Raw genomic sequence first — 27955 nt, forward strand, 5'->3', positions numbered from 1 at the left:
AAGCTCTTGGATTTCATCAAAAAAAATCTTAATTTCAGTTCTGAAGATGAACAAAGCTCTTATGGGTTTGGAATGGCATGAGAGTGAGTAATTAATGACAGAATTGTCATTTTTGGGTGAACTATCCCTTTAAATCTGCAAAGTACAGCAAACATCAGTACTCAAAGGGAGGTATTGTTTTCCTCATGTCGAATGTAGTTATTTAGTTAACGCTAATGTCTGCAAACACCCTTTGCGCACTTGCATTTAGACACATTTCGGACAACAATGTCTAGCTACTAGCTAGAAGCATTCATGTATTTGCGTAATTGAGTATATTTCAGGCCTAAGAGGCAATGCAGTGTTTCCTCAGGGGGTTGAGGTCAGTCTTAGCACTTACAGGGTGGGGTCAGTTAAAACCTTGAGCCCATTTACCACCAGTCTCTCAGATCTGGCCTAGCAAGTCTCATTCAGCGAGAAGAGTCTTATGACTCAGGTCTGGCCATTGAGAATCTAAGTTAATCGTTAACCATTTTAAGTACCGACAAGCCCGTCGTAACAGATTGAACTTTAATTTCGAGCCTGCCGACTCAAACGAACGGCACAGCTGCTGTTGGGCCTCCTTTAGCCCGCAAGGTGGTGTTTAGAGCCTCGATTGAATTCCCAGGTGATCTGGCTTTCGTCACCCCCTTGGCAACCTGCTTGACGACTCTTTGTTTTGCCCAATTTGGCTCAAACAAAGCTGGATCCCACCCCCCAATCCCACATGCTGTAGTACAGGCAGCTCCGGTCTAATTGTCACAGGACACCGCTCTCAAGAGAGCTTAAGTGTTAGGATGAATCTTTTCGGAAGCCAAAAGCAGAGATTGCCGTTTTATACACTATACAGCTGTTTCTGAATGTATCTCTGTGGAGAGAAATGGTGGCTGGAAGGAAAGACTTGCTTTTTATACAGCTTGTTTATCAGTAGAAAATTGCATTAGACTAATATAGTTATGGCTTCTGGCATGTGGTTTCCATAGCAACTGGCACACTTTCACAGCGTGTTTCTACCTTTTTTTTTTTTTTTTTAATGCAAGGGTGACACTGAGGGTACACGCTAATTTTCTCCCCTAGCTGCACAAAGACTTTTTTGCATGTCACATGTTTTAGAGCTGATAAAGCGAATGGAGAAATTCGACTTAGTCTCTGACAAGACTAAGTGCATCTGCTGGCTTGGCAGATCTCATGCTGAATTTGTTTATATCTCAGGAACCGGTGTGAAAAGTGCTGAGAACCTGTTTGTTTGTGTGGTTTTCTCCTAGGCGAAGCGCCTGAAAACGCCCTCAATAAGCTGAAGTGTCCCCACTGTAACTACATTGCCAAGCACCGGCGAACACTAAAGAGACACCTGATCATCCACTCGGGCGTACGTTCCTTCAGCTGCGACATCTGCGGGAAGCTGTTCACTCGCCGAGAACACGTCAAGAGACATTCCCTGGTAAGACTGAAATGTTGGGTTTTTCAACAATTTCAGAAAAACATTTCACCCTAACATCTAAAGAATAATTATTTTCAAGAGAACAAAACATTTTTAAACCACTACGAATTTGTGCATTTTGACAGTTTTCATGACAATTGAGCATATTTCCCTCCATATTTCCCTCAAAATTATATGAATTCATTTAGATGTTTTTATTCTGAGGTTTCATAGCTTTTTTTTTTCTTTAATAAATCTGCATGTGAAATAGTATACCATTTCATTAGAATTAATAATCTATTATAATTACATAAACAATTTTAAATTAATACATCATATATTTGAAAAAAAAAAAACCTATTGGGTTAATATTAATTTTTTTTATATTACACATTTTAATATATATTTTTAAATATTTATTTTATATACACCGAATAATATAATATACATTACAAATATAATGATACATATAAAATCTTAGTCTATTGTGTTAATATTAATTATTAATGTTTGTCTCTTTTATATTACAAACATTTCATCATAATTAATAGCTATTATACTTATATGAAATTCTAATTATAAATAAATAATACATATAACATTTTGAAGTCTATTGTTAAAATTCATCTTTTATATTATGCACATTTTAAATACATTTTTAAATGTTTATTTCATATACACAAACATTATATAAATTCCCCTCTCCTTTCCTGTATATTATCTTAGATCTGATAATATCTTAAAGATCTGTTGTGTTAAATATTAATTATTAATGTTTGTCTTTTTTATATTACATACATTTTAAATGTCTTTTGAACTATATAGTTCATAGGCACAGACATATATTAAAATAAATAAATGTATAATAAAAACTATTTTTATGTTCCTAGTTGTAAATATTTAATTTATGTATTTTTTAAACACCTAATGTTATATTTATTTAAATAAAAATATTTTTATTATTATGTTTTAGTTCTAAAGTACAATTATAAATTAGTGAATAATACATATAATATTTTAAAATCTAGTGTATTAATGTTAATGTTTGTCATTTTTATCTTACACAGTTTTTAAATATATTTTATATTTATTTATTATGTATGTGTGTGTGTGTGTGTGTGTGTGTGTGTATATATATATATATATATATATATATATATATATATATATATATACAGGTCCTTCTCAAAAAATTAGCATATTGTGATAAAGTTCATTATTTTCTGTAATGTACTGATAAACATTAGACTTTCATATATTTTAGATTCCTTATACACAACTGAAGTAGTTCAAGCCTTTTATTGTTTTAATATTGATGATTTTGGCATACAGCTCATGAAAACCCAAAATTCCTATCTCAAAAAATTAGTATATTTCATCCGACCAATAAAAGAAAAGTGTTTTTAATACAAAAAAAGTCAACCTTCAAATAATTATGTTCAGTTATGCACTCAATACTTGGTCGGGAATCCTTTTGCAGAAATGACTGCTTCAATGCGGCGTGGCATGGAGGCAATCAGCCTGTGGCACTGCTGAGGTGTTATGGAGGCCCAGGATGCTTCGATAGCGGCCTTAAGCTCATCCAGAGTGTTGGGTCTTGCGTCTCTCAACTTTCTCTTCACAATATCCCACAGATTCTCTATGGGCTTCAGGTCAGGAGAGTTGGCAGGCCAATTGAGCACAGTAATACCATGGTCAGTAAACCATTTACCAGTGGTTTTGGCACTGTGAGCAGGTGCCAGGTCGTGCTGAAAAATGAAATCTTCATCTCCATAAAGCTTTTCAGCAGATGGAAGCATGAAGTGCTCCAAAATCTCCTGATAGCTAGCTGCATTGACCCTGCCCTTGATAAAACACAGTGGACCAACACCAGCAGCTGACATGGCACCCCAGACCATCACTGACTGTGTGTACTTGACACTGGACTTCAGGCATTTTGGCATTTCCCTCTCCCCAGTCTTCCTCCAGACTCTGGCACCTTGATTTCCGAATAACATGCAAAATTTGCTTTCATCCGAAAAAAGTACTTTGGACCACTGAGCAACAGTCCTGTGCTGCTTCTCTGTAGCCCAGGTCAGGCGCTTCTGCCGCTGTTTCTGGTTCAAAAGTGGCTTGACCTGGGGAATGCGGCACCTGTAGCCCATTTCCTGCACACGCCTGTACACGGTGGCTCTGGATGTTTCTACTCCAGACTCAGTCCACTGCTTCCGCAGGTCCCCCAAGGTCTGGAATCGGTCCTTCTTCACAATCTTCCTCAGGGTCCGGTCACCTCTTCTCGTTGTGCAGCGTTTTCTGCCACACTTTTTCCTTCCCACAGACTTCCCACTGAGGTGCCTTGATACAGCACTCTGGGAACAGCCTATTCGTTCAGAAATTTCTTTCTGTGTCTTACTCTCTTGCTTGAGGGTGTCAATGATGGCCTTCTGGACAGCAGTCAGGTCGGCAGTCTTGATTGCGGTTTTGAGTAATGAACCAGGCTGGGAGTTTTTAAAAGCCTCAGGAATCTTTTGCAGGTGTTTAGAGTTAATTAGTTGATTCAGATGATTAGGTTAATAGCTCGTTTAGAGAACCTTTTCATGATATGCTAATTTTTTGAGATAGGAATTTTGGGTTTTCATGAGCTGTATGCCAAAATCATCAATATTCAAACAATAAAAGGCTTGAACTACTTCAGTTGTGTGTAATGAATCTAAAATATATGAAAGTCTAATGTTTATCAGTACATTACAGAAAATAATGAACTTTTACACAATATGCAAATTTTTTGAAAAGGACCTGTGTGTATGTGTGTATATATATATATATATATATATATATATATATATATATATATATATATATGTGTGTATGTATATGTGTGTGTTAATTAGTGCTGGGCAGTGATTAATTGCATCTAAAAGATTTTTTTGTACTGTGTATATTTATTATGTTTATATAAATAGACACACAAGCTTGTATATATTTTGTGTAAAATGTGTTTTACATTTTTACATTTTATGATTATATATATACATGTAAATATATACATGTAAATATTTGCAAAATCATGATTAATTGTTGCCCAGTACTAATATATAAAAATATATATTTTTATATTCCTAGTATTTATATTTTGGAGTGACATGATACATTTTTGACAGGTTTTGTGATATTCACCTTTCATTAACAATGAAACAATGTTATCTTTCTTCACTCACTGATATCCCTGTTCTTCCCATTCAATTGCAGGTTCACAAAAAGGATAAGAAATACAAATGTATGGTATGCAAAAAGATCTTCATGTTGGCGGCCAGCGTGGGCATACGGCACGGCTCTCGGCGCTACGGCGTGTGCGTAGAGTGCGCAGACTCCCACCAAGGCACGCAGGAGGGTCTGGAGGGCATGCAGGACCTGGAATTCGCCCGCGACGAAGACTTCGACGAGGCTGGAGAGGGAGACGAGGACATGGAGGCGGAAGGCGAGGAGCCCAACGAGATTGACCAATCCAACTGCGAGGGTGATGTGGGTGCCACCCCCGAGAAGGACTAACTCAGACATAACCTGGTAGAGAGAGAAACGAATCAAAATGCAAAGAAAAAAAAAATAGCTGGGAAACAATCAACAATTCCAAAGTGCTATCAAACCTCTTTGTTGCACGTGAAGTTATGTCAAAGAGATATATAGCTTTGTTAGAGAGGGACTCCAATATTTAAAGATTGTTCTATGTGTCAGAGTCTAGGCTCTGTGCCTGTCAGAGAAAGAGGTATAATGATATATAACAAAAAAAATCAGGTTTTTTCTGTGATGTATTTTTTTTTTCCTTTTCTTTTGTAGTGGATGAGGGTGTACAGCGTTTTTGACTTCTAATAGGCCAATCATATTAAAAGAAATATTATTTAATTTATGAAGAAAGATATCACGGTCTTATGGAAATTATAGAGTTAGATTTTTTTTTTTTTTAATGTACATCTGCTTATTTTCAGTTCATAACTGCGCTTCCTGACAGACCTGATCGTATATTGCTCAGACAAAGGAGGAGCATTATAGAAATTCCGCTTACAGGAAGATTTTCTGTGTGTGTGTGTTTCCTTTCTAGTTAAATGTCATGAAATTTTATGAAATATATAAATATATATTTTCCTTTTCCCTGCACAAATCTTGGAACCAAAAATCTGTTTTGTGACTCTAATTGACCACAGCCATATTTATGATTAAGTTATACGGGGCTGTTAGAACGTGCCAAGCAGAACGCACACCAAGATTTCTTGCAGGACACAAAACTACTGAAAATGCTGAGAGAACATAAAGCAGAGAAATATAAAAAAAAAAACAGTGAAAAAGAGAAAATGCTAAAAAAAAATATAAGGGGAATATATTATTGCTAGCTTTATTTGAATCACAGCATCACAGTAACACTTTATAAAGCATTTTGACATTCACTTAAAGCTTGAATTTTGCCAAATGATGGAAACGTTTGGTGCTGTAACGCTTTTATTTTTATTATTATTATTTTTAAATACTGGACCTACAAGCTGTATATGATGTTAATAATCGTTAAGCCTACTCAACTCAGTTATACTAATCAGCTTTGTATTTTACACTGTTGTGCTAAGGAGCCTATCAGGTATGCTTTTCTGTTTTTAACGTCTTTTCTATGAAATGCACATACACGCACGTACACACACATACCATTTGTTGTTGTTAAAACTACTGGCAGTACTTGTATAGACGGAGCGAGACCCTGCTGAGTTGGTTAGTGGTACTGAGCTTACTTTGAATCACTTGAACGACCTGTGTACCGTTTTTGAAGAATGCAGATGGAGAGAGGTGGTTTGCAATAGACTCCCAAACGTCGTTTTGGTCCCCTGTAACCTTCGCGATCCTTTCGGTTTCGTTTATTTGGACTTTTGTCGTGTGTCTGCTGAGTGGAAAACACTTCGCTTGTGCTGATGTAGAGCGGAAGGTCTATGGAAGTACATAGACGGGCACTTACTGTTCTGCGTTTGATAATTTCTTATTTCCCCAAAGCCGGTCTGGATGGAAATAAATTAAAACTGTTGTGTTTTATTCCATACGGAGCTTTCTTTTCTTTTTTTTGACATTTCATTATTTAATGCTATATATGTATTGACTCCAAAATGCAATCAAGACTGTTAATTTTTATTTGTCCTACCAAAATCGTTGTTTAATTGTTAATGTATAAGAAAACCAGGTAAATATTTAGTGTAGATCCTTGCTCGTGTATGTCGTCAGATTTAAATGTTTTTATTCTAAAATCAATCATTCACTTTACCCTTAGATGCATATATTGTTTTATTTGTCCTTCCTTTTTGAGGTTTTTGTTCATCCATTGTCTTTTTTATTTCATTTTAAGCACATATTTTTTAAGAGCTATTGTTTGTGGGTTAATTCCTAGGAGCAGGAGTTTCTGTTCATATGCAGTGGATATATTGAAGTGCTATACTGATACAGAAATCGTCTATCTTTCCCTTTACTCGAGATGAAAGTGTATTTTAAAAGCTGTATAGAAGATCCTGTTTGTATTGCTTACCTTCAGATCACTGTGGGAGGGATATTATATACGTTATATATATATATGAAAGATTATGAAAAGTATATATATATATATATAGATATTTAATTAGTTGATTTAAATGATGGCACGTCGCTGCAGTTAACCGGTTAAAAACCTCGGCCTGGCTTTCACTGTTCTAACGGACCTACACTCTTTTTCTGTTCACACGTGCACGTTCACCATCATGTCGGTTTATGGTTTTTCTTGTTTTGTCTGTGTATTTGTTCAACTCACATTAATGTACTCCTTTGACTTTATGCTGTATATGGACATAACAGACAAAAAAGAAAAAAAAAACACTACAGATGAAGGTTTTTTTCAGCTGTATTTTGTAAAAGCTGTTTCAAAGATGTATTTTTCAACTCTCTTACAGTGATGCAAATGGGGCCATGGGCTCACCTCAAACACAAATCAAATCAGGTTATGCTTTTTATGTTTTTTCAAGAATTCAAATGAATACATTTTCCTTCTCTTTCAATTGTACTACTGTTCCTCTATTATAAATTTTAAAATAAAACTTTGATATTTCTCTGTGCTGTACTGTCTTATTACACTACTACTAGGAAATTTTGAGGGTGGTCTGTCATATTTTGTAATTTATCTAATTACTCACCCTCATGTTGTTCCAAACTCTCGGATTTCATAAAAATATCGTTATTTGTGTTCCAAAGATGAACATTTAATGGGATGAAGTTTTAATGGGTTTGGAACGACATGAGGGTGAGTAATTAATAACAGAATTTTAATTTTTGGGTAAACTATCCCTTAAGGTGTACAGTTGAGGTCAGAAGTAACCAAATAGAGAGGGATCATACACACAATGCTTGTTATTTTTTATTTAGTACTGACCTGAATAAGATATTTCACATAAAAGACATGTACATATAGTCCACAAGGGAAAATAATAGTTAAAATGATATTCAAAAATGTACATATGCTTGATTCTTAACATTGTCCTGTTACCTGAATGATCCACAGCTGTGTTTTTTATTTATTTATTTTTAGTGATAGTTGTTCATGAGTTCCTTGTTTGTTCTGAACAGTTAAACTGCCTGCTGTTCTTCAGAAAAATCCTTCAGGTCCCACAAATTCTTTGGTTTTTCAGCATTTTTGTGTTTTTTGAACCCTTTCCAGCAATGACTTTATGATTTACAAAAGGTTTAAATGCTCACTGATGCTCCAGAGATGCATTGAGAGCCGAGGGTAAAACTTTTTGAATTTGATTATCAGGGTAAATTTAACATATTTTGTCTTCTAAGGAATCTTTTGAGTGTCTTTTGTATCTTCTGAAGGGCAGTACTAAATGCAAAAATGTGATATTTAAGCAAAATAGGAGGAATTTATACATCTTCATTTTGTTCAAAAGTTTTCACCCCCTGGCTCCTAAAGGGATAGTTCACCCAAAAATGAAAATGTGATGTTTATCTGCTTACCCCCAATGCATCCAAGATGTAGGTGACTTTGTTTCCTCAGAAAAACACAAACGAAGATTTTTAATGAAAACCGGTGCAGTCTGCCAGCCTCATCATGGATGTGGATGGGCACCAAACCTTTAAAAGTAAACAAAACCATGCACAGACAAATCCAAATTACACCCTGCGACTCGTGACGATACACTGATGTCCTAAGACACAAAAAGATCGGTTTTTGTGAGAAACTGAACAGTATTTATATCATTTTTTACCTTTGATACACAGCCACGTCCATCTGTCATAGAATACGCAAACGCCGGAAGCGATCTGTCGCATGAATACGACACTCATTGTTTCCACAGTGCACAGAGATTGTGGGTATAGCGGGCTATTGAAAATGGTAATTACTTGCACGTATCTTGCGCGGATTGTTTAAACCGATTTAAAGCTAAAAGATTACATTTGCTTGCGCAAACTCATCCGGGACTTTTCACTGATTTCCCCTTACGGCGTTTGCGTATTCTACGCCAGAAGCGCGTGCACATGTGACGTGACTGATGCCAAACTCGTGCTCATGACAGATGGACGTGGTTGTGTATCAAAGGTAAAAAATGATAAAAATACTGTTCAGTTTCTCGCAAAAACCGATCGTTTCGTGTCTTAAGACATCAATGTATCATCACGAGCCGCAGGGTGTAATTTGGATTTGTCTGTGCATGTTTTTGTTTACTTTTAAAGGTTTGGTGCCCATTCACGTCCATGATAAGGCTGGCAGACTGCACCGGTTTTCATTAAAAATCTTCGCTTGTGTTTTTCTGAGGAAACAAAGTCACCTATATCTTGGATGCCCTAGGGGTAAGCAGATAAACATCAAATTTTCATTTTTGGGTGAACTATCCCTTTAATGCATGGTGTTTCCTTCTGGAGCATCAAGTGGGTGTTTGAACTTCTGTAATAGTTGCATATGAGTCTCTTAGTTGTCGTCAGTGTGAAAAGATGGATCTCAAAATCATACGGTCATTGCTGGAAAGAGTTCAAACACACAAAAATGCTGAAAAACCAAAGAATTTGTGGGACCTGAAGGATTTTTCTGAAGAACAGTGGGCAGTTTAACTGTTCAGGACAAACAATGGAACAACTATCACTAAGCAAAAAAAAAAAAAAAAAAAAATCAGGTAAGATCATTCAGATCATTCAGGTAACAACAGTATTAAGTTTGAAAGTGTACGTAAATCTTTGAATGGGATCATTTTTTTATAAATTCAGCTAAATTTTCTCTTGTGGACTATATGTAAATGTCTTTTATGTGAGATATCTTATTCAGGTCGTTACTAAATAAACAATAACATGCATTTTGTGTGATCCCTCTAATTTTGGTCCAATAATTAACGTTTCGCAGATTCTGCAGGTGTAAACTTTTGTCCTCAAATAGATTACACACACATGGTTACAGTGCAAAACACAATTTGAAATCACAATTTCTCAATCGTATTTACAAATTCACGGTGAATTGACATAAATTAGCATTATTTGTGTTTAATGTAATATGTGTTTTTCCTGCACTTTCACACTGAAATCTAACTTCCTCTAAACACACATGAACCAAACTTAGAAATGTTCTCAGACGTGTTTATATAATATTTACTTCCTTATTTGTTTTACTATTTGTGCAAACATGGGCAAAATGACATACTACTGTTCATCATCTCGTGAATACTTTTAAACTGTCGTCAGTCAAAGACAGGAAGTTGTCATCGGAAACCCCCCAAACATTTGGTGTTTATGAAGATCCCAGGGTTCCTCTTCAAGCTACTGATGAAACATGCATGTGATCCTATATTTCATATTTCATCATCTCCTCATACCGTCATCCCTTCTGTATCACACTGCACTGCCATCTAGTGGACATTCCCGGAAAGTGCACTTTAGGTTAAATTTATTTTTTAGCGACAGATGCTTAATTTGTTTATTTATTTACTTACTTGCATTTAAAGTTACACAAAAAAGTTTTTGTTTAGGATTTTCAAGTAATATTTAATATAACAGTTTTGTCTAATGGATCATGAACTATATTTTAGCTATATTTTAGTGTATGCGTGATTCAGATGGAAAGTAGCCTAGTAGTGGAGTGTCAGTTGTTACAACAATTCAATCACTTAAAAACTTCGCTAACGTTAGTAAAACACACACACATGAAAACCTTAATTTATTGCTTTTCTGATACATCATCAGTCTACCTGTTGGCTATCTTAATTTATGTTTGTTTGCATTGGTAGTTGCAGCTTTGTAGTCTACATATCGCCAAAACTGTGTGTTATGTAACAGGCCTTGTTTTGCATTATGTGTTTACATGTTGTTTTGTGTAAAAATGTTGACAAAAACTGAAAACAGACCGAGAATTTGACGGTTCATGCAGTCCAACTTCTGTCCACTAGATGGCAGACAATTACTTTCTTTCCCTCCTAAATAGAATTAACGTGATAAGGTCACATAAAGTTCCTCCGTCGTGAAGTTAGTTGATGACTGTTGTTAATATTCTGTTAATTTTAACAAAATGATGGCGATTATAACTCCCCTAGCACCACCTGTACTTTATATAAAGTAAAACTAAAAACATCAAGAGAAAAGTCAATATCAAGGTCAACCTTCAAACGGAAGCTGTTCTTGTCATCGATACGAGACGCTAAATCAGGTGAGTTTTGCAGATTTGAAAATGTTAATGTTAATTATTGTCTGTGTTAAAACCATGTAGATTAATTCAAAACGATTCCCAGATACATACAGTTTGTTTTCTGTTTCGTTTCTTTATTCATATAGATAGATAGATAGATAGATAGATATATAGATACATATATAGATACATATATAGATGGAGATAGATAGATAGATAGATAGATAGATAGATAGATAGATAGATAGATAGATAGATAGATAGATAGATAGATAGATAGATAGATGGATATAGATAGATTTTTGTTTGTTTTTATTCATAAACATTAAAAAAGTGGAAATCACGATATAAAAGTGAAAATAATTAGAAAAAAAATCTAAATTATGATATAAAAATTGAAAATTATGAGATAAAATGTCATAATTATGCTAAAATCTAATTTTATCTTAGAATTTATCATTTATTTAATTTAGAATTATAATATTAAACAGTGGAAATCAAGATAAAAAGTGGAAATAGACAAAAAGTCTAAATTATGAGATACAAAGTGGAAATTCTGAGATAAAAAAAGTGAAATTATTAAATAAATTCATAATTATGATCAAATCAAAATGTTATGTTAGAATTCATCATTTATTTAATTGATAATAGATAGCTAGATAGATAAATATATAGATAGAAGGATAAACAGATAGATAGAAGGATAAACAGATAGATAGATGATAGATAGATAGATAGATAGATAGATAGATAGATAGATAGATAGATAGATAGATAGAAGGATAGATAGAAGGATAAACAGATAGATAGATGATAGATAGATAGATAGATAGATAGATAGATAGATAGAAGGATAAACAGATAGATAGATAGAAGGATAAACAGATACATAGATGATAGATAGATAGATAGATAGATAGATAGATAGATAGATAGATAGATAGATAGATAGATAGATAGATAGATAGATAGATAGATAGATAGATAGATAGAAGGATAAACAGATAGATAGATGATAGATAGGTAGATAGATAGATAGATAGATAGATAGATAGATAGATAGATAGATAGATAGATTACATAGATAGATTACATAGATAGATAGATAGATAGGTAGGTAGGTAGATAGGTTTTGGGCCTAAAGGCCTAAAATTAGTTTTTGAGTATATTTGCAAGTGTGTTTGTTTGGCCAAGTTCATTCATCTGAGTGAATGTTTGTGTATATGCGTGTGTGTGTGTGTGTGTGTGTGTGTGTGTGTGTGTGTGTGTGTGTGTGTGTGTGTGTGTGTGTGTGTGTGTGTGTGTGTGTGTGTGTGTGTGTGTGTGTGTGTGTGTTTGTTTATGCACGGTGTGTGAGAGAGTGTGTGTGTGTGTGTGTGTGTGTGTGTGTGTGTGTGTGTGTGTGTGTGCACTGTTCAAACATGCCCTTGGGCAGCCACACACTGGCTCATTCTGCTGGCTGTGTGAGAATGGATGGCTGCTTTTGTGTGGGTGTCTGTCAGTGCTGTTGTGTGAAGCTGGCCCCATTGTGCCCGACCACTGTCCCTTATTGACACAGGACCTTCTTTTTGCCTGTTCCCATGCTCCGACCCTCTGGCTTGGCCCGTCAGCGCCTGAAACCGGATCCTCTGAGCAGCGTACCGGTTGCGTTGCCTCTTTCTCTCTCTCTCTCTGTGTGCCCTGGTGCTATTGTCTGCTGTCGTATTTCATTCTAAAGTGTGGTCGGGCAAATTAAAGAGCAGCAGGTAATGGTGCGGTCACAGCTGCAGTTGTTGACGGTGGCCTGTGGCGGCCGTTTATTGAGGGCAGGAGTGAATGCTTGCGGTCGGTTTTCCTCTCTTTTGTGTCTCCTGTTGCATGCGGTTGTGTCCTCTGTGACGGCATAGTTTCACAAGAGCTGATGAGGTCAGAGAGAGGACGGGGTGAGATTCAGGCACTTTTGAAGGTATGCGGAGAGATTATCGCCGGGACCTCCCATGCCGTCAGAGGCAGGTGGGATGGATCGCAGGTGTTAACTTGAGGAACAATCTCAACTGGAGTGCTTTGGCTTGTGGGTGCTGGGATTTTTGGGACTTCAGGGGTTATGCACCATGCGTGTTACTTTGTGTAATAAATAAAACAATTAAAATAAGCATAAAATTAATTTAAAAAAACTAATAATGTTAGCTTTGTACCTAATCTAATCATTAAATGTATTTTTCAGTTAATCTATATGACTAAATCTATATCAGTTAATTTATATGTGACCATATGAAGTATTTTTTTAAGGTTAACATTTTCCAGTTGAAAATATACTTTATTTAGTAACACCTAAATTAACTATTTCAAGGCAATATAATTTAATAAATTACTGAATCAATTTATTAGCATATTAGCTCACACCAATTAAAGTCTTTGTAAGGTCAGCCTAGAGAAATAGCACTTTATTGCAGTGATTGATGGTCAATCCATCAATCATGTTGTTTATGTATGTTGGTACTAATCCTATATCTGTAATAGCTGCATCATAATATTTAGATTATTTAAATAGAATACATTTCCCACCACATTTTTTTCTCTGACTTATAACTGCTTGGTAATATTTCATAATGGAATTTACACTTCGAAAAAGTTTTTCTTTAAAAAAACTTATTCTGAGATATTAATTGATAATTATGAGATTGAAAAGGGGAAATCATGAAATAAAAGTGGAAATATGATATTTAAAAAAGTTAAAATTCTAAAAAGTCTAAATTCTATAAAAAAGAAAATTATGAGATAAAAAATCAATTATAATAAATCAAAATTTTATGTTTGATTATTTATACCCAATATCATTATTTAATTGATAATCATAAGATTAAAGAGTGGAAATAATTAAATAAAAATGCAAATTATGAAATGAAAAGTGAAAATTATGAGATAAAAACTCAAAACCATTTTGTTAGAATTCATCATTTATTTAATTGATAATTATAAGATTAAAAAGTGGAAACTGTTAGATTGAAAAAAAAATCAAAATTATGTTATAAAAAGTGAAACTGATGCGATTAAAATGTGAAAATCATGATATAAAAGTGGAAATTATGAGATTAAAAAGTCATTATGATAAAAACTAGAATTTATAATTTATTTGATACTTATGAGATTAAAATGTGAAAATCATGATATAAAAATGAGGTAAAATGTCATTATGATAAAGTCTAATTTTATATTAGAATTCATAATTTATTTAATTGATAATTATGATATTAAAAAGTGAAAATCATGAGAAAAAGTGGAAATAATTTAGACAAAAAACCTAAATTATGATATAAAAAGTGAAAATCATGAGATAAAAAGTCATAATTATGATAAAATAAAATGTTTAATGTTTGTTCTTTAGAATTCATAATTTATTTAATTGATAGTTGTGAGATTAAAAAGTGGAAATTATGAGGCAAAAAGTCAAAGTAATAATTATGAGATAAAGTCGTAATTATCATACAATCAAAATTTTATCTTAGAATCAATCATTTTTTGATTGATAATTGTGAGTTTAAAAAAGTAGAAACCATTATATAAAAGTGGAAAGAGATGAGATATAAAGTAGAAATTATGAGATTAAAAAGTCATTATAAATAAATGAAAATTTTATGTTAGAATTCATCATTTATTTCTTTGATAATTATGAGGTTAAAAAGTGGAAATCATCATACAAAGTGGAAATTATAATATAAAAAAGTCTAAATTATGATATAAGAAGTGAAAATTTTGAGATAAAAAGTCATGATTACGATAAAATCAAGATTTTATGTTACAATTTCAAAAGGTTTATTATTTATTTAAATGTATATTTCCTACAACATTTTCCCATGTATGTAATTTTTTTAATAATATAAAATAAAACTGCCTGGTAATATTTTACAATGGTGTTTACACGGTAATAAGCAACTTAAAAAAATATGATATATGTTATAAGACTAAAATAAATTGAGATATTATTTCATAATTGTAAGATTAAAAAGGGAATCACGAAATAAAAGTGAAAAAAAAATAGATAAAAGTAAAATAATTAAATATAAAAAAGTCTAAATTAGGATATAAAAATTGAAAATTATGAGATAAAATGTCATAATTATGATAAAATCAAAAATGTTAGATGTTAAATGTTAGAATTCATTATTTATTTAGTTGATAATTATGAGATGAAAGGTGGAAATTTTAGGGACAAATTGGAAATAATTAGATACAAAAATCTAAATTATGATATAAAAATTAAAATATGAGATAAAATGTTAGAATAAAAAGTGGAAATAATTAGATAAAAAGTCTAAATTATGATATAAAATAGAAAAATATTAGATAAAATGTCGTATTTATGATAAAATCTGTTATAAATCTAAATTATATTATAAAAGTAAATAAAATTTTTATGTTAGAATAAAAAAAAAATAATACATTTATTTAAATGTTATACATTTCCTAACACATTTTCTGTGACTCACCCCTTATGTGGAATTTTTTTTTATAATATAATAATAAAACCTGCCTGGAAATTTCACAAAGGAGTTAACACAGTAATAAAATACTTTATATTTAATTATGAGATTCTAAGTATGAGATTAGAAAATAGAAATAGCTGAAAAAAAGCAGAAAGCATGAAACAAAAAGTGGAAAATAATGAGATACACTCTAAATTGTGACATTGTGAAAATTATGAGATAAAAAGTTTTTAGTTATGATTTTAGCTGTTTTATTTCAAGCCAACCAAGCTAAAATATTTGTGAGTGTGCGAGATTTACTTTTTTTCTACATAAAATCACTCTTAATGATGTAAAGAACATTGTGTAAAAATATAACCTTGATATCTTGAATATTGACTGAGGAAGGCCATGTCAAAGACTGAAACCATAATGAATGGTTGATATAAAACTTTTTTTGAGACTTTATCCTGGATTTCACAGACAGAGCCACATTTGAATTTTCTTATGTCATAATTATGAATTTTCATGTAATAATGTTGTTTTTCCAAAGTCTTATTTAAATGTGAGTTTGATGAGAGCGGGTGAGTTTGCTTTGTTTAGCAGTAATGTCATTGGGGACTGTCTTCCATGTGATTCATGAGGAATTATGAAAGCCGCTATGTTTCATTTCTTTTCCATAGACTATGCTGCTTTTGTGAGAAAAGATGTGAGCGATGTGAGAGATCTGTCTGTTATATATTCGTTTGGGAGGAATTTCTTGGCCTGTGTCACAAAAGCCGCTTCGGTTCACACGCTGGAAGGATGTTCAGTATTGTGAATCATGGGGGTCAGTTTTGAAGAGCCGTCGCTCCCCTGCACTGGCACACTGGGGGCATTAGCATGTGAAAAAGGAGGAAATAAAGTTGTCAAGTTCGCTCAGTCCACACCGCCTCCCCCATGCACCCCTTTATTCCAGCTCTGTTTTCCCTACTTAACATGAAGTCAAGGACAGGAGCGATGCCCAACAACACACTTCAGATGACTCTTGTGTTTGCAGTGGTCGCAAACAAATAGAAATATAAAAATACAAACGGCTTTTTGATGCCACTGACCCCCAAATATGTGGTCGGTTGTATAAAGTGTAATGTTTACCACTGATTTTTTAACCCCTTAGTGTTCCAACGTTCCACCGGCGGAACGTTTTGCATTGAGTTAAGTTTGACAGGAACGCTAAGGGGTTAAATGTATGTATATATATATATATATATATACACACACACACAATTGGAATAAAACAGCCAAAATAATGAATTAAGTAACCTTTTTTTATCTTCTAATTTACACTTTTTGTGTCATACTTTCTATTATTTGTCACAGTTCCATTTTCATCTCATAATTAGTGTCTTATAATTTATATGAAAAAACTTTAAACTTTGGCTGTCAAAAAAAAATGTGATTAATTCCATGATTACAGATCAGTCTTAAAAAAGCAGAATGAAATGTTAATACTAAAAACATTTACACTTATTTTATTTTATTATTTCTTAAAATTATTTTAATAATAAATAAAAATTATTTTAAAAAAATTATAGAATTAACGTAAATAATAAATAATAATAAATCATTTAATTGAATATATATAATTTATTTTAAAAAAGAATAAAAAATGTAAATATAAATATGTATTTGCAACAATTAAATACTAAAATACAACTGTTATTAAAAATACGCAACTAATCTTTTTTTTTTTGTTTAATGGTAATCAAGGCTTCATTTATTTAATCAAAAACAGAGTAAAATACAGTAAAATTAGTAAAAAGAAACAACAATTAAGATTAATATTTTGTAATAAATCATTTTATTTATGAATAAGTTAATACATTTTACATATTAATAAATTAATACATTTTTAATTTATATTTTAAATATAATTACGCATTTGCAACAATTAAATAATAAAACATAACTGTTATTAAAATATACACTAATCAACTTTTTTGTTTATGCTCACCAAGGCTCCATTTATTTGATCAAAAACACAGTAAAATTAGTAACATTTTTAATAAATAATGTTTCATTTATTAATAAATTAATGCATTTTATATATGAATAAATTAATACATTTTTAATTTATATTTTAAATAAAATAATTATAATATAAATAATTATAATAAAATTATAATAAATCTGTTATTAAAATATATGCTTTTAATTGAATTTTTAGTGTTATGCTCACCAAGGCTGCATTTATTTGAACAAAAAACAGAGTAAAACACAGTAAAATTAGTAACATTTTAAAAATTATTAAAATTAAAACAATGAAGATTAATAATTGTTTATAAATATTTTTTTATTTATTAATAAGTTAATACATTTTGTATATTAATAAATTAATACATTTTGAATTTATATTTCAAATATAATTATATATTTGCAACAATTAAATAATAAAATACAACTGCTATTAAAATATACACTACTTATCTTTTTTTTTTTTTTTATGCTCACCAAGGCTGCATTTATTTGATAAAAAACACAGTAAAATACCGTAAAACTAGTAACATTTTAAAATATTATTAAAATTTAAAACAATGAAGATTAATAATTGTTTATAAATATTTTTTATTTATTAATACATTTTATATATTAATAAATTAATACATTTTTAGTTTATATTTTAAATATAATTATATATTTGCAACAATTAAATAATAAAACACAACTGTTATTAAAATATACACTACTAATAATTTTTTTTGGTTTTATGCTCACCAAGGCTGCATTTATTTAAACTTAAATATTATTAGAATTTAAAACAATGAAGATTAATAATTTTCAATATTTATTTTAAATGTATTAATACATTTTATATATTAATAAATTAATACATTTTGAATTTATATTTCAAATATAATTATATATTTGCAACAATTAAATAATAAAATACAACTGTTATTAAAATATACACTACTTATCTTTTTTTATGCTCACCAAGGCTGCATTTATTTGGTCAAAAACACAGTAAAATACCGTAAAACTAGTAACATTTTAAAATATTATCAAAATGTAAAACAATGAAGATTAATAATTGTTTATAAATATTTTTTACTTATTAATACATTTTATATATTAATAAATTAATACATTTTTAGTTTATATTTTAAATATATATTTGCAACAATTAAATAATAAAACACAACTGTTATTAAAATATACACTACTAATAAATTTTTGGGTTTTATGCTCACCAAGGCTGCATTTATTTAAACTTAAATATTTTTAGAATTTAAAACAATGAAAATTAATACTTTTCAATATTTATTTTAAATGTATTAATACATTTTATATATTAATACAATAATACATTTTTAATTTATATTTTAAATAAGTATGTATTTGCAACAATTAAATAATAAAATACATCTGTTATTATAAAAAAAACACTACTAATCAAATATTTAGTTTTATGCTCACCAAGGCTGCATTGATTTAAAACTAGTAACAATTTAAAATATTATTAAAATGAAAAACAATTAAGATTAATAATTTTAATAAATATTTTTTCATGTATTTATAAATTAATACATTTTATATATTAATAAATTAATACATTTTAAATGTATATTTTAAATATATTTGCAAGAATTCAACAATAAAATACAACTGCTATTAAAATATACACTATTAATCAAATTTATACTGTATACAATTTTTTTTTGTTTTATGCTCAACAAGGCTGCATTTATTTGATCAGTAATAAAGGTAAAATACAGCAAAATTAGTAACATTTAAAAAAACTAAAAACATTGTAGATTAATACATTTTAATAAATGAATATTTATTTATTAATAAAGTAATATGTTTTTATTTATTAATAAATTATTTTTTTTTATTTAAATGTTAAATATTATTAAAAATCTAAACAATTAAGAATAATTTCTTAAAGATCAAGAGACACTGAAAACTGGACTAATAGCTGCTGAAAATTCAGCTTTGCATCACATAAATTAATTCTATTTAAAAAAATATTAAAACAGAAAACTGTTCTTTTAAATTGTACAGTGTAAAAATTTTAAGCCAGTTCAACAAAAAAACCCTTTAATTTAGTATTAATTTCCTTTAGTTTTTTCTTGTTTACTCAACAAAACATCAGCTACACTGACTGAAAATAATTAGTTAGTGAAACAAAAAATGTCTAGTTGAGTCAACTTAACATACATGAAATCAACTGAAATAAAGCACATGAAATCTCTCAAGATCTCAGCAGAGGAGGATTAAACAGCAGCACCAGCTTCACTCATTATTAACCAGTTTGACTTTATTCTGTCATACAAAATTTCATAATGAGAATTAACAGAGGTTTAGATGTTTCATTTCTTAAAACATCACCATCACTGTGGTAAGTGTTTGCTTTTGTTGGTTCTGACCCTAAAATCTATAATTCTGTTATTTCTTTTACTGCTATAGTTCTGTTCAAAGGACACGTTGTTTTAGTGTCTAAGAGAAAATATGATTAGGAAGATACTGGCACATTAATGCTGAAAATAATCATCATGTAGTGAATGTTATATTGCACACCGTTGATTATAGGAGACCATTATATCTGCAGATTGAATTTTAACAGTTTATAGTCAAATTATACAGGTTTTTTTGTTTTCGGAGAGGCAGACATAGAACTGAAGAATCAGCATATGAATCTCAACGATGGTGACAATAAATATAAAGCAATTAATTTCCAATAGTATTTTTTTGTTCACTCAACTTCTGTCATTTCAGGCCCTTCAGACAAGAAATGTTCAGTTGGCACAACTTAAAAAGATTTGTTGTCCTGCAGGTGAAGGTCTCCAGAAAACTACTAATGTTAAGTTGACTCAACTAGACATTTTTTGTTTCACTGACAAATTATTTTCAGTCAGTGTAGCTGATGTTTTCAAAAGTTGAGTAAACAAGAAAAAACTAAAGGAAATTGGTACTAAGTTTTTTTTGTTGAACTGGCTTCAATTTTTTTTTACATAATATTTCACAATATTATGTTTTGTGCTGTATTTTTTCATCAATTTTCATCGTATTTTTGTTGAACCTTGTTGAACTTAATATATTATATTCAATGAATATTTCTGCTGACATTCTCTTTCAGGACCCTAGTTAAAATAATACAAATGATTAGAAACTAAGAATTGCTGCTGTGACCAACTGTACATGCGTGTTTTGATACCATAAGCGCACATATACGATCTAAGAAATGTGTCCGCAGTTGGTAGATGCGCACCATACAGGTGTGTTTACGTCTCCAGCCGCGCACGTTAATGCTTGTGCGTGTGACAATCCGTCAGAGTGTGTTTGTGTACATAGCACAACTGCGTATGTGAGCGCCGGGCCATGTGTGCACACGTGTGTGAGTGTACGTGTGTGCGCCTGACGAGGTGCTGGTTCCCACAGCTCTGATCTAATTCGGCTGTAACCCAATCTCCGTGTGAGCGCCGCTCGGCCAGCGCTCTCCCTCCCACCGGTGCTGCATTTGTGTGTGTTTGTATGTGTGTGTGTGGCAGCCACTTCCCCTGTTAGTCCCTCAGGCCCCTCGGCGCAGCGGCTCGCCCGGATTGGTTTACTATGTCAACTCTGGGAGCCGGCAGCAGCAGCCGCGCTCACATGCCCCGATGCATCCTGTGCGCACACCATCCTGACACCTTATACCTGACATTCAGCAACTGCAGGAACGAGGGAACAGCAGAAGGGAGGAGAGAAGCAGGGAGGCGCGGTGGGTGGGGGGCGTCGGGTTTCGTGACATTTTGCCTGCCGGGACAGTCGGGAGGAAAGAGAGAGAGGAGACGAGAGAGTGCGTGTTTGTGTGTGTGTGTGTGTGTGTGTGTGTCGGTTCACAGACAGAGAAGAAATAAAAACAGATGTGGAGGAGTGTGGGAGAGTGTGCGTGTTTGCGTGGAACAAAGGCCAGCTTCACTGAGTTGAATAACAGGAGTCCTTGAAAGAATGCTTGTTAATTATGGACCCCCGGGCCTGTGGGGGGACGGGTGGATGCTGGTGTTTTGGTGGAGGGCTTCGGTTTGTTGTTGAGCAAGCGTATGAGCGGTGGAGGATTGTTGTCATTGCATCTCCGGTAATAAGAAGAACTGAACATGTCAGTTTTACATTTTCACACGGAGTTCACATGGTTGTGTCAAACCTGAATCTCTTGCTTTCTTCTGTTGAACCCAAAAGGAGAGAGTTTGAAGAATGTCCATGCAGTCAAGATCTGCATGAAACCAGCATACGTGTTCATACAAACATGGTCATATTTATAATGTTGCGCAATTTGTGCAGAAAATAATAAGAATCATAAGTGTTTTCAACATTGGTAACAATAAGAAATTATTTTTGAGCAAACCAACATATTAGAATGATTTCTGAAGGATCGTGTGACACTGATGACTGATAAATTTTTGCATCACAGAAATAAAGTATATTTTAAATTGTATTAAAATTAGGGGTGGGCATAGATTAATTTTTTTAATCTAGATTAATCTAGATTAAATTTTGGAATTAATCTAGATTAATCTAGATTAAAATGGCTAATTTGAATTCTGCTGAAGGCAGAATATGTGTGCTACCCAAATAATGACTAAAAGTAAGTCTTCGAGAACGGGCCAGGTGGCGCATTAGACCAGGCGCTCATCTACTGTTTCCAAAATGCATCACAAACTGATTGACAATTGCATTTACAACATAATTACCTATACAAACTTGTGTAACCAAGTACTTCTGCGCAAAAGGCTGCACGACGTGCGCGTTGCCATTAAATACAATCAATCCGGGCATGGATTTCTGCGTGCATAGTCTTCCATTAAACTGCGTTGCTTTTAGAAGCATCAATTCAGTTGTTGCATATAGTTTAATGTCTTTATTTCGGGATTATCAAAGTAAATTATAACTCACGTGCCCCAGTAAAAAGGGTCTAGCAACGCACCTGCCCTGAAGCGGCTTCATAGCTGCATCCATGTTTGCACGTCTCATTTGATGTGGTAATTTCACAGAAGTTGAAGACTCGTTCTCGCCTCCTACAGTGCAATTCGACTAGGTATACGTCATCCGCGCTAAAATATCAAGGTGAAAGTCATCATATCTTGCGTAGTTTAGACCCAGCTCCCAACCCAACTTTGAGAATAGATTAACGGCGATATTTTTTTTATCGCCCGATAAGAGTCTCACGTTAACGCAGCACGTTAACGCCGATAACGGCCCACCACTAATTAAAATAGAAAACAGTTCTTTTAAATTGTAATAATATTTTGCAACAATACTGTCTCCACTGTAAATAAATACAGCTTCAGTTAATATAAGATTTAAAAATCTTGCGTATACATTTGAAGTCAAAAGTTTACATACACCTTGCAGAATCTGCAAAATGTTAATTATTTTACCAAACTAAGAGGAATCATACAAAATGCATGCTATTTTTTATTTAGTACTGACCTGAATAAGATATTTCACATAAAATATGTTTACATACATAGAAAATAATAGTTGAATTTATAAAAATTACCCTGTTTAAAAGTTAACACACTTGATTCTTAATACTGTGTTGTTACCTGAATGATCCACAGCTGTGTTTTTTGTTTGTTTGTTTGTTTAGTGATAGTTGTTCATGAGTCCCTTTTTTGTCCTGAACAGTTAAACTGCCCTCTGTTCTTCGGGAAAATTCCTTTAGCATTTGTGTGTATTTAAACCCAAACAATGATCCATCTTTTCAAACCGAGGACAACTGAGGGACTCATATGCAACTATTACAGAAGGTTTAAACATTTACTGATGCATTAGAAGGAAGCACAATGCATCAAAAGCCGGGGGTGAAAACTTTTGAACATAATGAAGATGTGTACATTTTTCTTATTTTGCCTAAATATCGTTTTTTTTTTCTTTTGTTTTTTTTTTTCATTTATTGCTGCTCTTCAGAAACTATAGAGGATACTTGTTTCCCAGAAGACAAAATAAGTTCAATTTACCCTGATCTTCAAATTCAAAAAGTTTTCAACCCCTGGCACAGTGAGTGTTTGAACCTTCTGTAATAGTTGCATATGAGTCCCTCAGTGTGAAAAGATGGATCTCAAAATCATACAGTCTTTGTTGGTAAGTGTTTAAATACACAAAAATGCTGAAAAACCAAAGAATTTGTGGGCAGTTTAACTCTTCAGGACAGACAAGAGATTCATGAACAACTCACTAAACAATCACTAAACAAAAATGTAGTGGCTCGAAATGTAGCGTACAACTAACTGCACTGTACTACTGTAATTACTTTTATTACAAACTAATTTTATTACATGTTACAGTTTATTTACAAACATATTCTTTGTAAATGTCTTTTAACAAATTGTTCAAAAAGACTCAAACCTGTCGGCGCCGATAGCCTTGTGGGCAGTGCGCAGACATACAGCGCCATTGCGTTCTGGGCGTCCCGTGTTCGAACCCAACTCTGGGACCTTTCCTGATCCCGCCCCCCATCTCTCTCCCACTTCGTTTGCTGTCACTTCTGATCTGTCCTATCTCAATAAAGGCAAAAAATGCCAAAAATAAATCTTAAAAAAAAAGACCCAAACCCAGCATTTAGAAGGATAGTTTACCCAAAAATAAAATTCATGTCAAAGACTGACACGGAAGAGAAAATAAATTGTTGTATAAAGTCTTTATTTTTGTTTTCTTTATGCACAAAAAGTATTCTCGTAGCTTCATAACATTACAGTTGAACCACTGATGTCACAAGGACTACTTTAACAATGTCCTTACTACCTTTGGGCCTTGAATGTGTCAGTTGTGTTGCTGTCTATGCAGGGTCAGAAAGCTCTTGGATTATATCAAAAATATCTGACTTTGCGTTCTGAAGATGAACAAAGGTCTTGTGGGCTTGGAACGACATGTGCGTGAGTAAATAATGGCTCGGTGAATGATACATTTACTAGGTTGGAACAGATTGATGGGTTTGCTGTGATTGGTATTTTATACTGCTGCTGGCCAGTAACTGTTACAAAATGTGCTCTGCGGTAAATCACTGCCATCAGCGTCTCGTTTAGAGTAAAGGCTCAGTTACACTGCTCACGGATCTGTCAGTCAGACATCTGTGGATCCTGTGCTCTGTCAGGGCTTGTCTGTCTCACTTTACCTCAGGGCACACACACAAACACACACACGTCTTCTATCGCCGGTCACACGTCTTACGACTCGTCTCAAACTCTTAACACCCACACACACAGTCTGGTTCGTTCCTCACCCCCATGATAAACAAACTCTCTCGCACACAAACACACACACCCCCGGCCCCAGCCCCCTCAAAATAAACGTCAGGTATTCAGCGTTACCACCTACCATGTCAAACAAACAACACTCTCGATACACTTCTCTCACGGTCCTCCACCTCCCCCATTGCTCAGCCTGAGTCCCAGAAACACTTTTATTTTACATCTACCACCACAAACAATCAGAGGACCACTCAGTCTTTGAGTTTTGACAGCTGTAATTTCATTCAATCACTTTTGTGTGTGCACTGCGTACAGTGTGTATTTGTGAGTTGTGCAGATGGAAAATGACTCACTGTTGCTCTTTCCAGAAGCCTCTGGCTGTGAGCGCTGAGCACAGGTGACATGAGCTTACGGACAAAGCTTAAAATTATTAGTCATTGATGTACAGTATCACAATATGCAAAAGGGTTGCATGTTGTGTATGCACACTGAATGTATTTTTTTTAAGTTTGAAATTATGCTATGGAAGCCAATTTCTGCCACTGAATAAAGAATAAAAAAGGTTATCTTTTTATCTCACAATTTTTTCTCAGAATTGTGAGATATAAACTGGCAGTTGCGAGTTATAAAGTCAGAATTTGCATGATGTGAACTCACAATTCTGAGAAATGATTTAGAGTTGTGAGATATAAATTCGCAATTTCAACTTTTTTTTTCTCAGAAATGCAAGTTTATATCTCGCAATTTTGACTTTTTTTCTCAGAACAGCAAGTTTATATCTTCAAATTCTGACTTGTTTTCTTGCGATTTTGACTTTTTTTCTCAGAATGACAAGTTTATATCTCACAATTCTGAGGGGGCCTCTTAGCAGAGTCAGTGCACAGGACCCAGAATTCAGTTTATATCCAGCAATTTTTACTTTTTTCAGAAGTGCAAGTTTGTATCTCTTAATTCTGACTTATTTTCTCATGATTTTTACTTTTTTCTTAAAACTGTAAGTTTATATCTTGCAATTCTGACTTTTTTCTGTCAATTTGGACTTTTTTTATCAGAACTTCAAGTTTATATCTCGCAATTTTGACTTTTTTCTCGCAATTTGGACTTTTTTCTCAGAACTGCAAGTTTGTATCTACAAATTCTGACTTATTTTCTTGCAATTTTGACTTTTCTCAGAACTGCAAGTTTATATCTTGCAATTCTGACTTCTTTTTCGCAATTTTGACTTTTTTCTCGCAATTTTGACATTTTTCTCAGAATTGCTATCTTGCAATTCTGAATTCTTTCTCGCAATTTTGACTTTTTTTCTCAGAACTGCAAGTTTATGTCTCGCAATTCTGACTTTTTTCTCGCAATTTGACTTTTCTCTTGCAATTTTGCCTTTTTCACAATTCTGACTTTTTCTTGCAATAATTTTTTTCTCAGAATTGCACATTTATATTTTGCAATTCTGACTTTTTTCGTACAGTTTTGACTTTTTTCTCAGACTTGAAAGTTTATATCTTGCAATTCTATCTTTTTTCCTCAGAATTGCAAGTTTATATCTCAATTTTTACTTTTTTTTCTCATTATTCTGACTTTTCTCACAATTGTGACTTTTTTCTCGTAATTCTGACTTTTTTTGCAATTCTTTTTTTCAATAATAACTCAATTGCATGTTATACCTCACACTTCAATTAAGTAAAGTAAATTATTTATTTATTTATTTATTTGAGATGGGCTTTATGACAAATATGCGTATCAGTTATATCATCGGCCTGGAAAAAACTGTTTTATTCTACATAATTGTGATCCGGCATGTTGAGATCAGATGACCAATGGAATAGTACTCATTTTATCTCAGTAAAGCCCCTATTAGACATTTTTGGATGCATAATGTATTTATTATGGATGACAATTTACACTATTGTTTAAAAGTTCTGTACGATTTTTAAAAAGTCTCTTATATTCACCAAGGCTGAATTTATTTACAGTAAAGACAATAATATTGTGAAATATTATTACAATTTAAAATAATTCTTTTCTTTTTAAATATATTTTAAAATGTAATTTATTCCGGTGATGCAAAGCTGAATTTTCAGCATTATTACTCCAGTCTTTAGTGTCACATGATCTTTCAGAAATCATTCTAATATGCTGATTTGCTGCTCAAGAAACATTTATTATTATAATCAATGTTGAAAACAGCTGTGCTGCTTAATATTTTTCTGGAGGCTGTGATGTATTTTGCTGAGGATTCTTTAATGAATAAAAAGTTCAAAAGAACTGCATTTATTTTGAAAGAGAAATCTCTTGCAACATTTTAAATGTCTTTACTGTCACTTTTTTCCAATTAGGTTAATTCAGTTCATACTTGCTCAATAAAAGTATTTCATTTAAGAAATTCTTACTGACCCCAAACCTTTAAACATAAATGTGTGTACATAAATCACTTATTTCTGTGCATGTCTGAGTGTGTGTGTGAGAACATGAACCGTGTGTGTTTATATGTGTGATGATGGTTGGGTGAGTGGCATCACTGTCACATGTCTTGAGGGAGTCTCGGATGAATTGAAACCAAGTGGTGAAATCAAACCCTGCAGTTCCTCTTCTGCCCTCCGCACGCTGACACATGAACACACATCTCTCTCCCTGTCTGTCTGTCCACCCTTGTCCCCTTTTCTTTCAATCTGTCTAGTTTACCCATTCGACTGGGGTTGTGTCACTGGCCTGTTGCTATTGAAAGCCCCCCTAAGGTCTAGTTCAGCTGCACAATGGCCCCAGCGCTCGCCACGTCCCCTCTCCTCGTGCGCAGAGTGACACATGACATCACTCAGAGGGCCCTGAACCCTCACAGGGCCATTCAAAGCCCTCGGTGTGATGCTGAGACTCACATGAGGTCCAGACCAGCGTCTGAATGGGCGGAAAAGTCTAAAAGACATCAAGACTTCTCGACTCTCACTGCTTGAAGGCTGATGGGTCTCGAAAACAATGATGGAATACGTTTCAGAAAATTGACACTGATATTATTACACGGCTCTCTGGAATGCTTCGTTCTGATTGGTCACTTGCAGGATTCAAATATTTTTAAATGTTTTATTTAATATCGCAATGTGCGTCAATGAAAAATAAGCGTGTCAACAATAAAGAAAAAGGAACAATCTTTTTTATTTAAAAAAAAAAAGGTTTTGGTGCCAAGCTTTTAGAAGTGTACTCTTATTTTGGTTTCATGTGGTTTGGAAAAACATTTATA

General features: G+C 32.9%; 1 protein-coding gene across 1 annotated transcript in view; it reads left to right on the top strand.

Annotated features, from left to right (window-relative positions):
• Window positions 1–7521, top strand: part of zbtb10 (zinc finger and BTB domain containing 10) — a 28149-nt gene extending 20628 nt beyond the window's left edge. The window contains exons 3-4 of the mRNA XM_073822190.1: window positions 1284–1459; window positions 4667–7521. Of these exons, the coding sequence (XP_073678291.1) occupies window positions 1284–1459; window positions 4667–4966 (476 nt within the window). The 3' untranslated portion in view covers window positions 4967–7521. The remainder of the gene's footprint in view (window positions 1–1283; window positions 1460–4666) is intronic.
• The last annotated feature ends 20434 nt before the right edge of the window (window positions 7522–27955 follow it).

The sequence above is a fragment of the Garra rufa genome, chromosome 17 (assembly GCF_049309525.1).
Source record: "Garra rufa chromosome 17, GarRuf1.0, whole genome shotgun sequence".
Taxonomy (NCBI): Eukaryota; Metazoa; Chordata; class Actinopteri; order Cypriniformes; family Cyprinidae; genus Garra; species Garra rufa.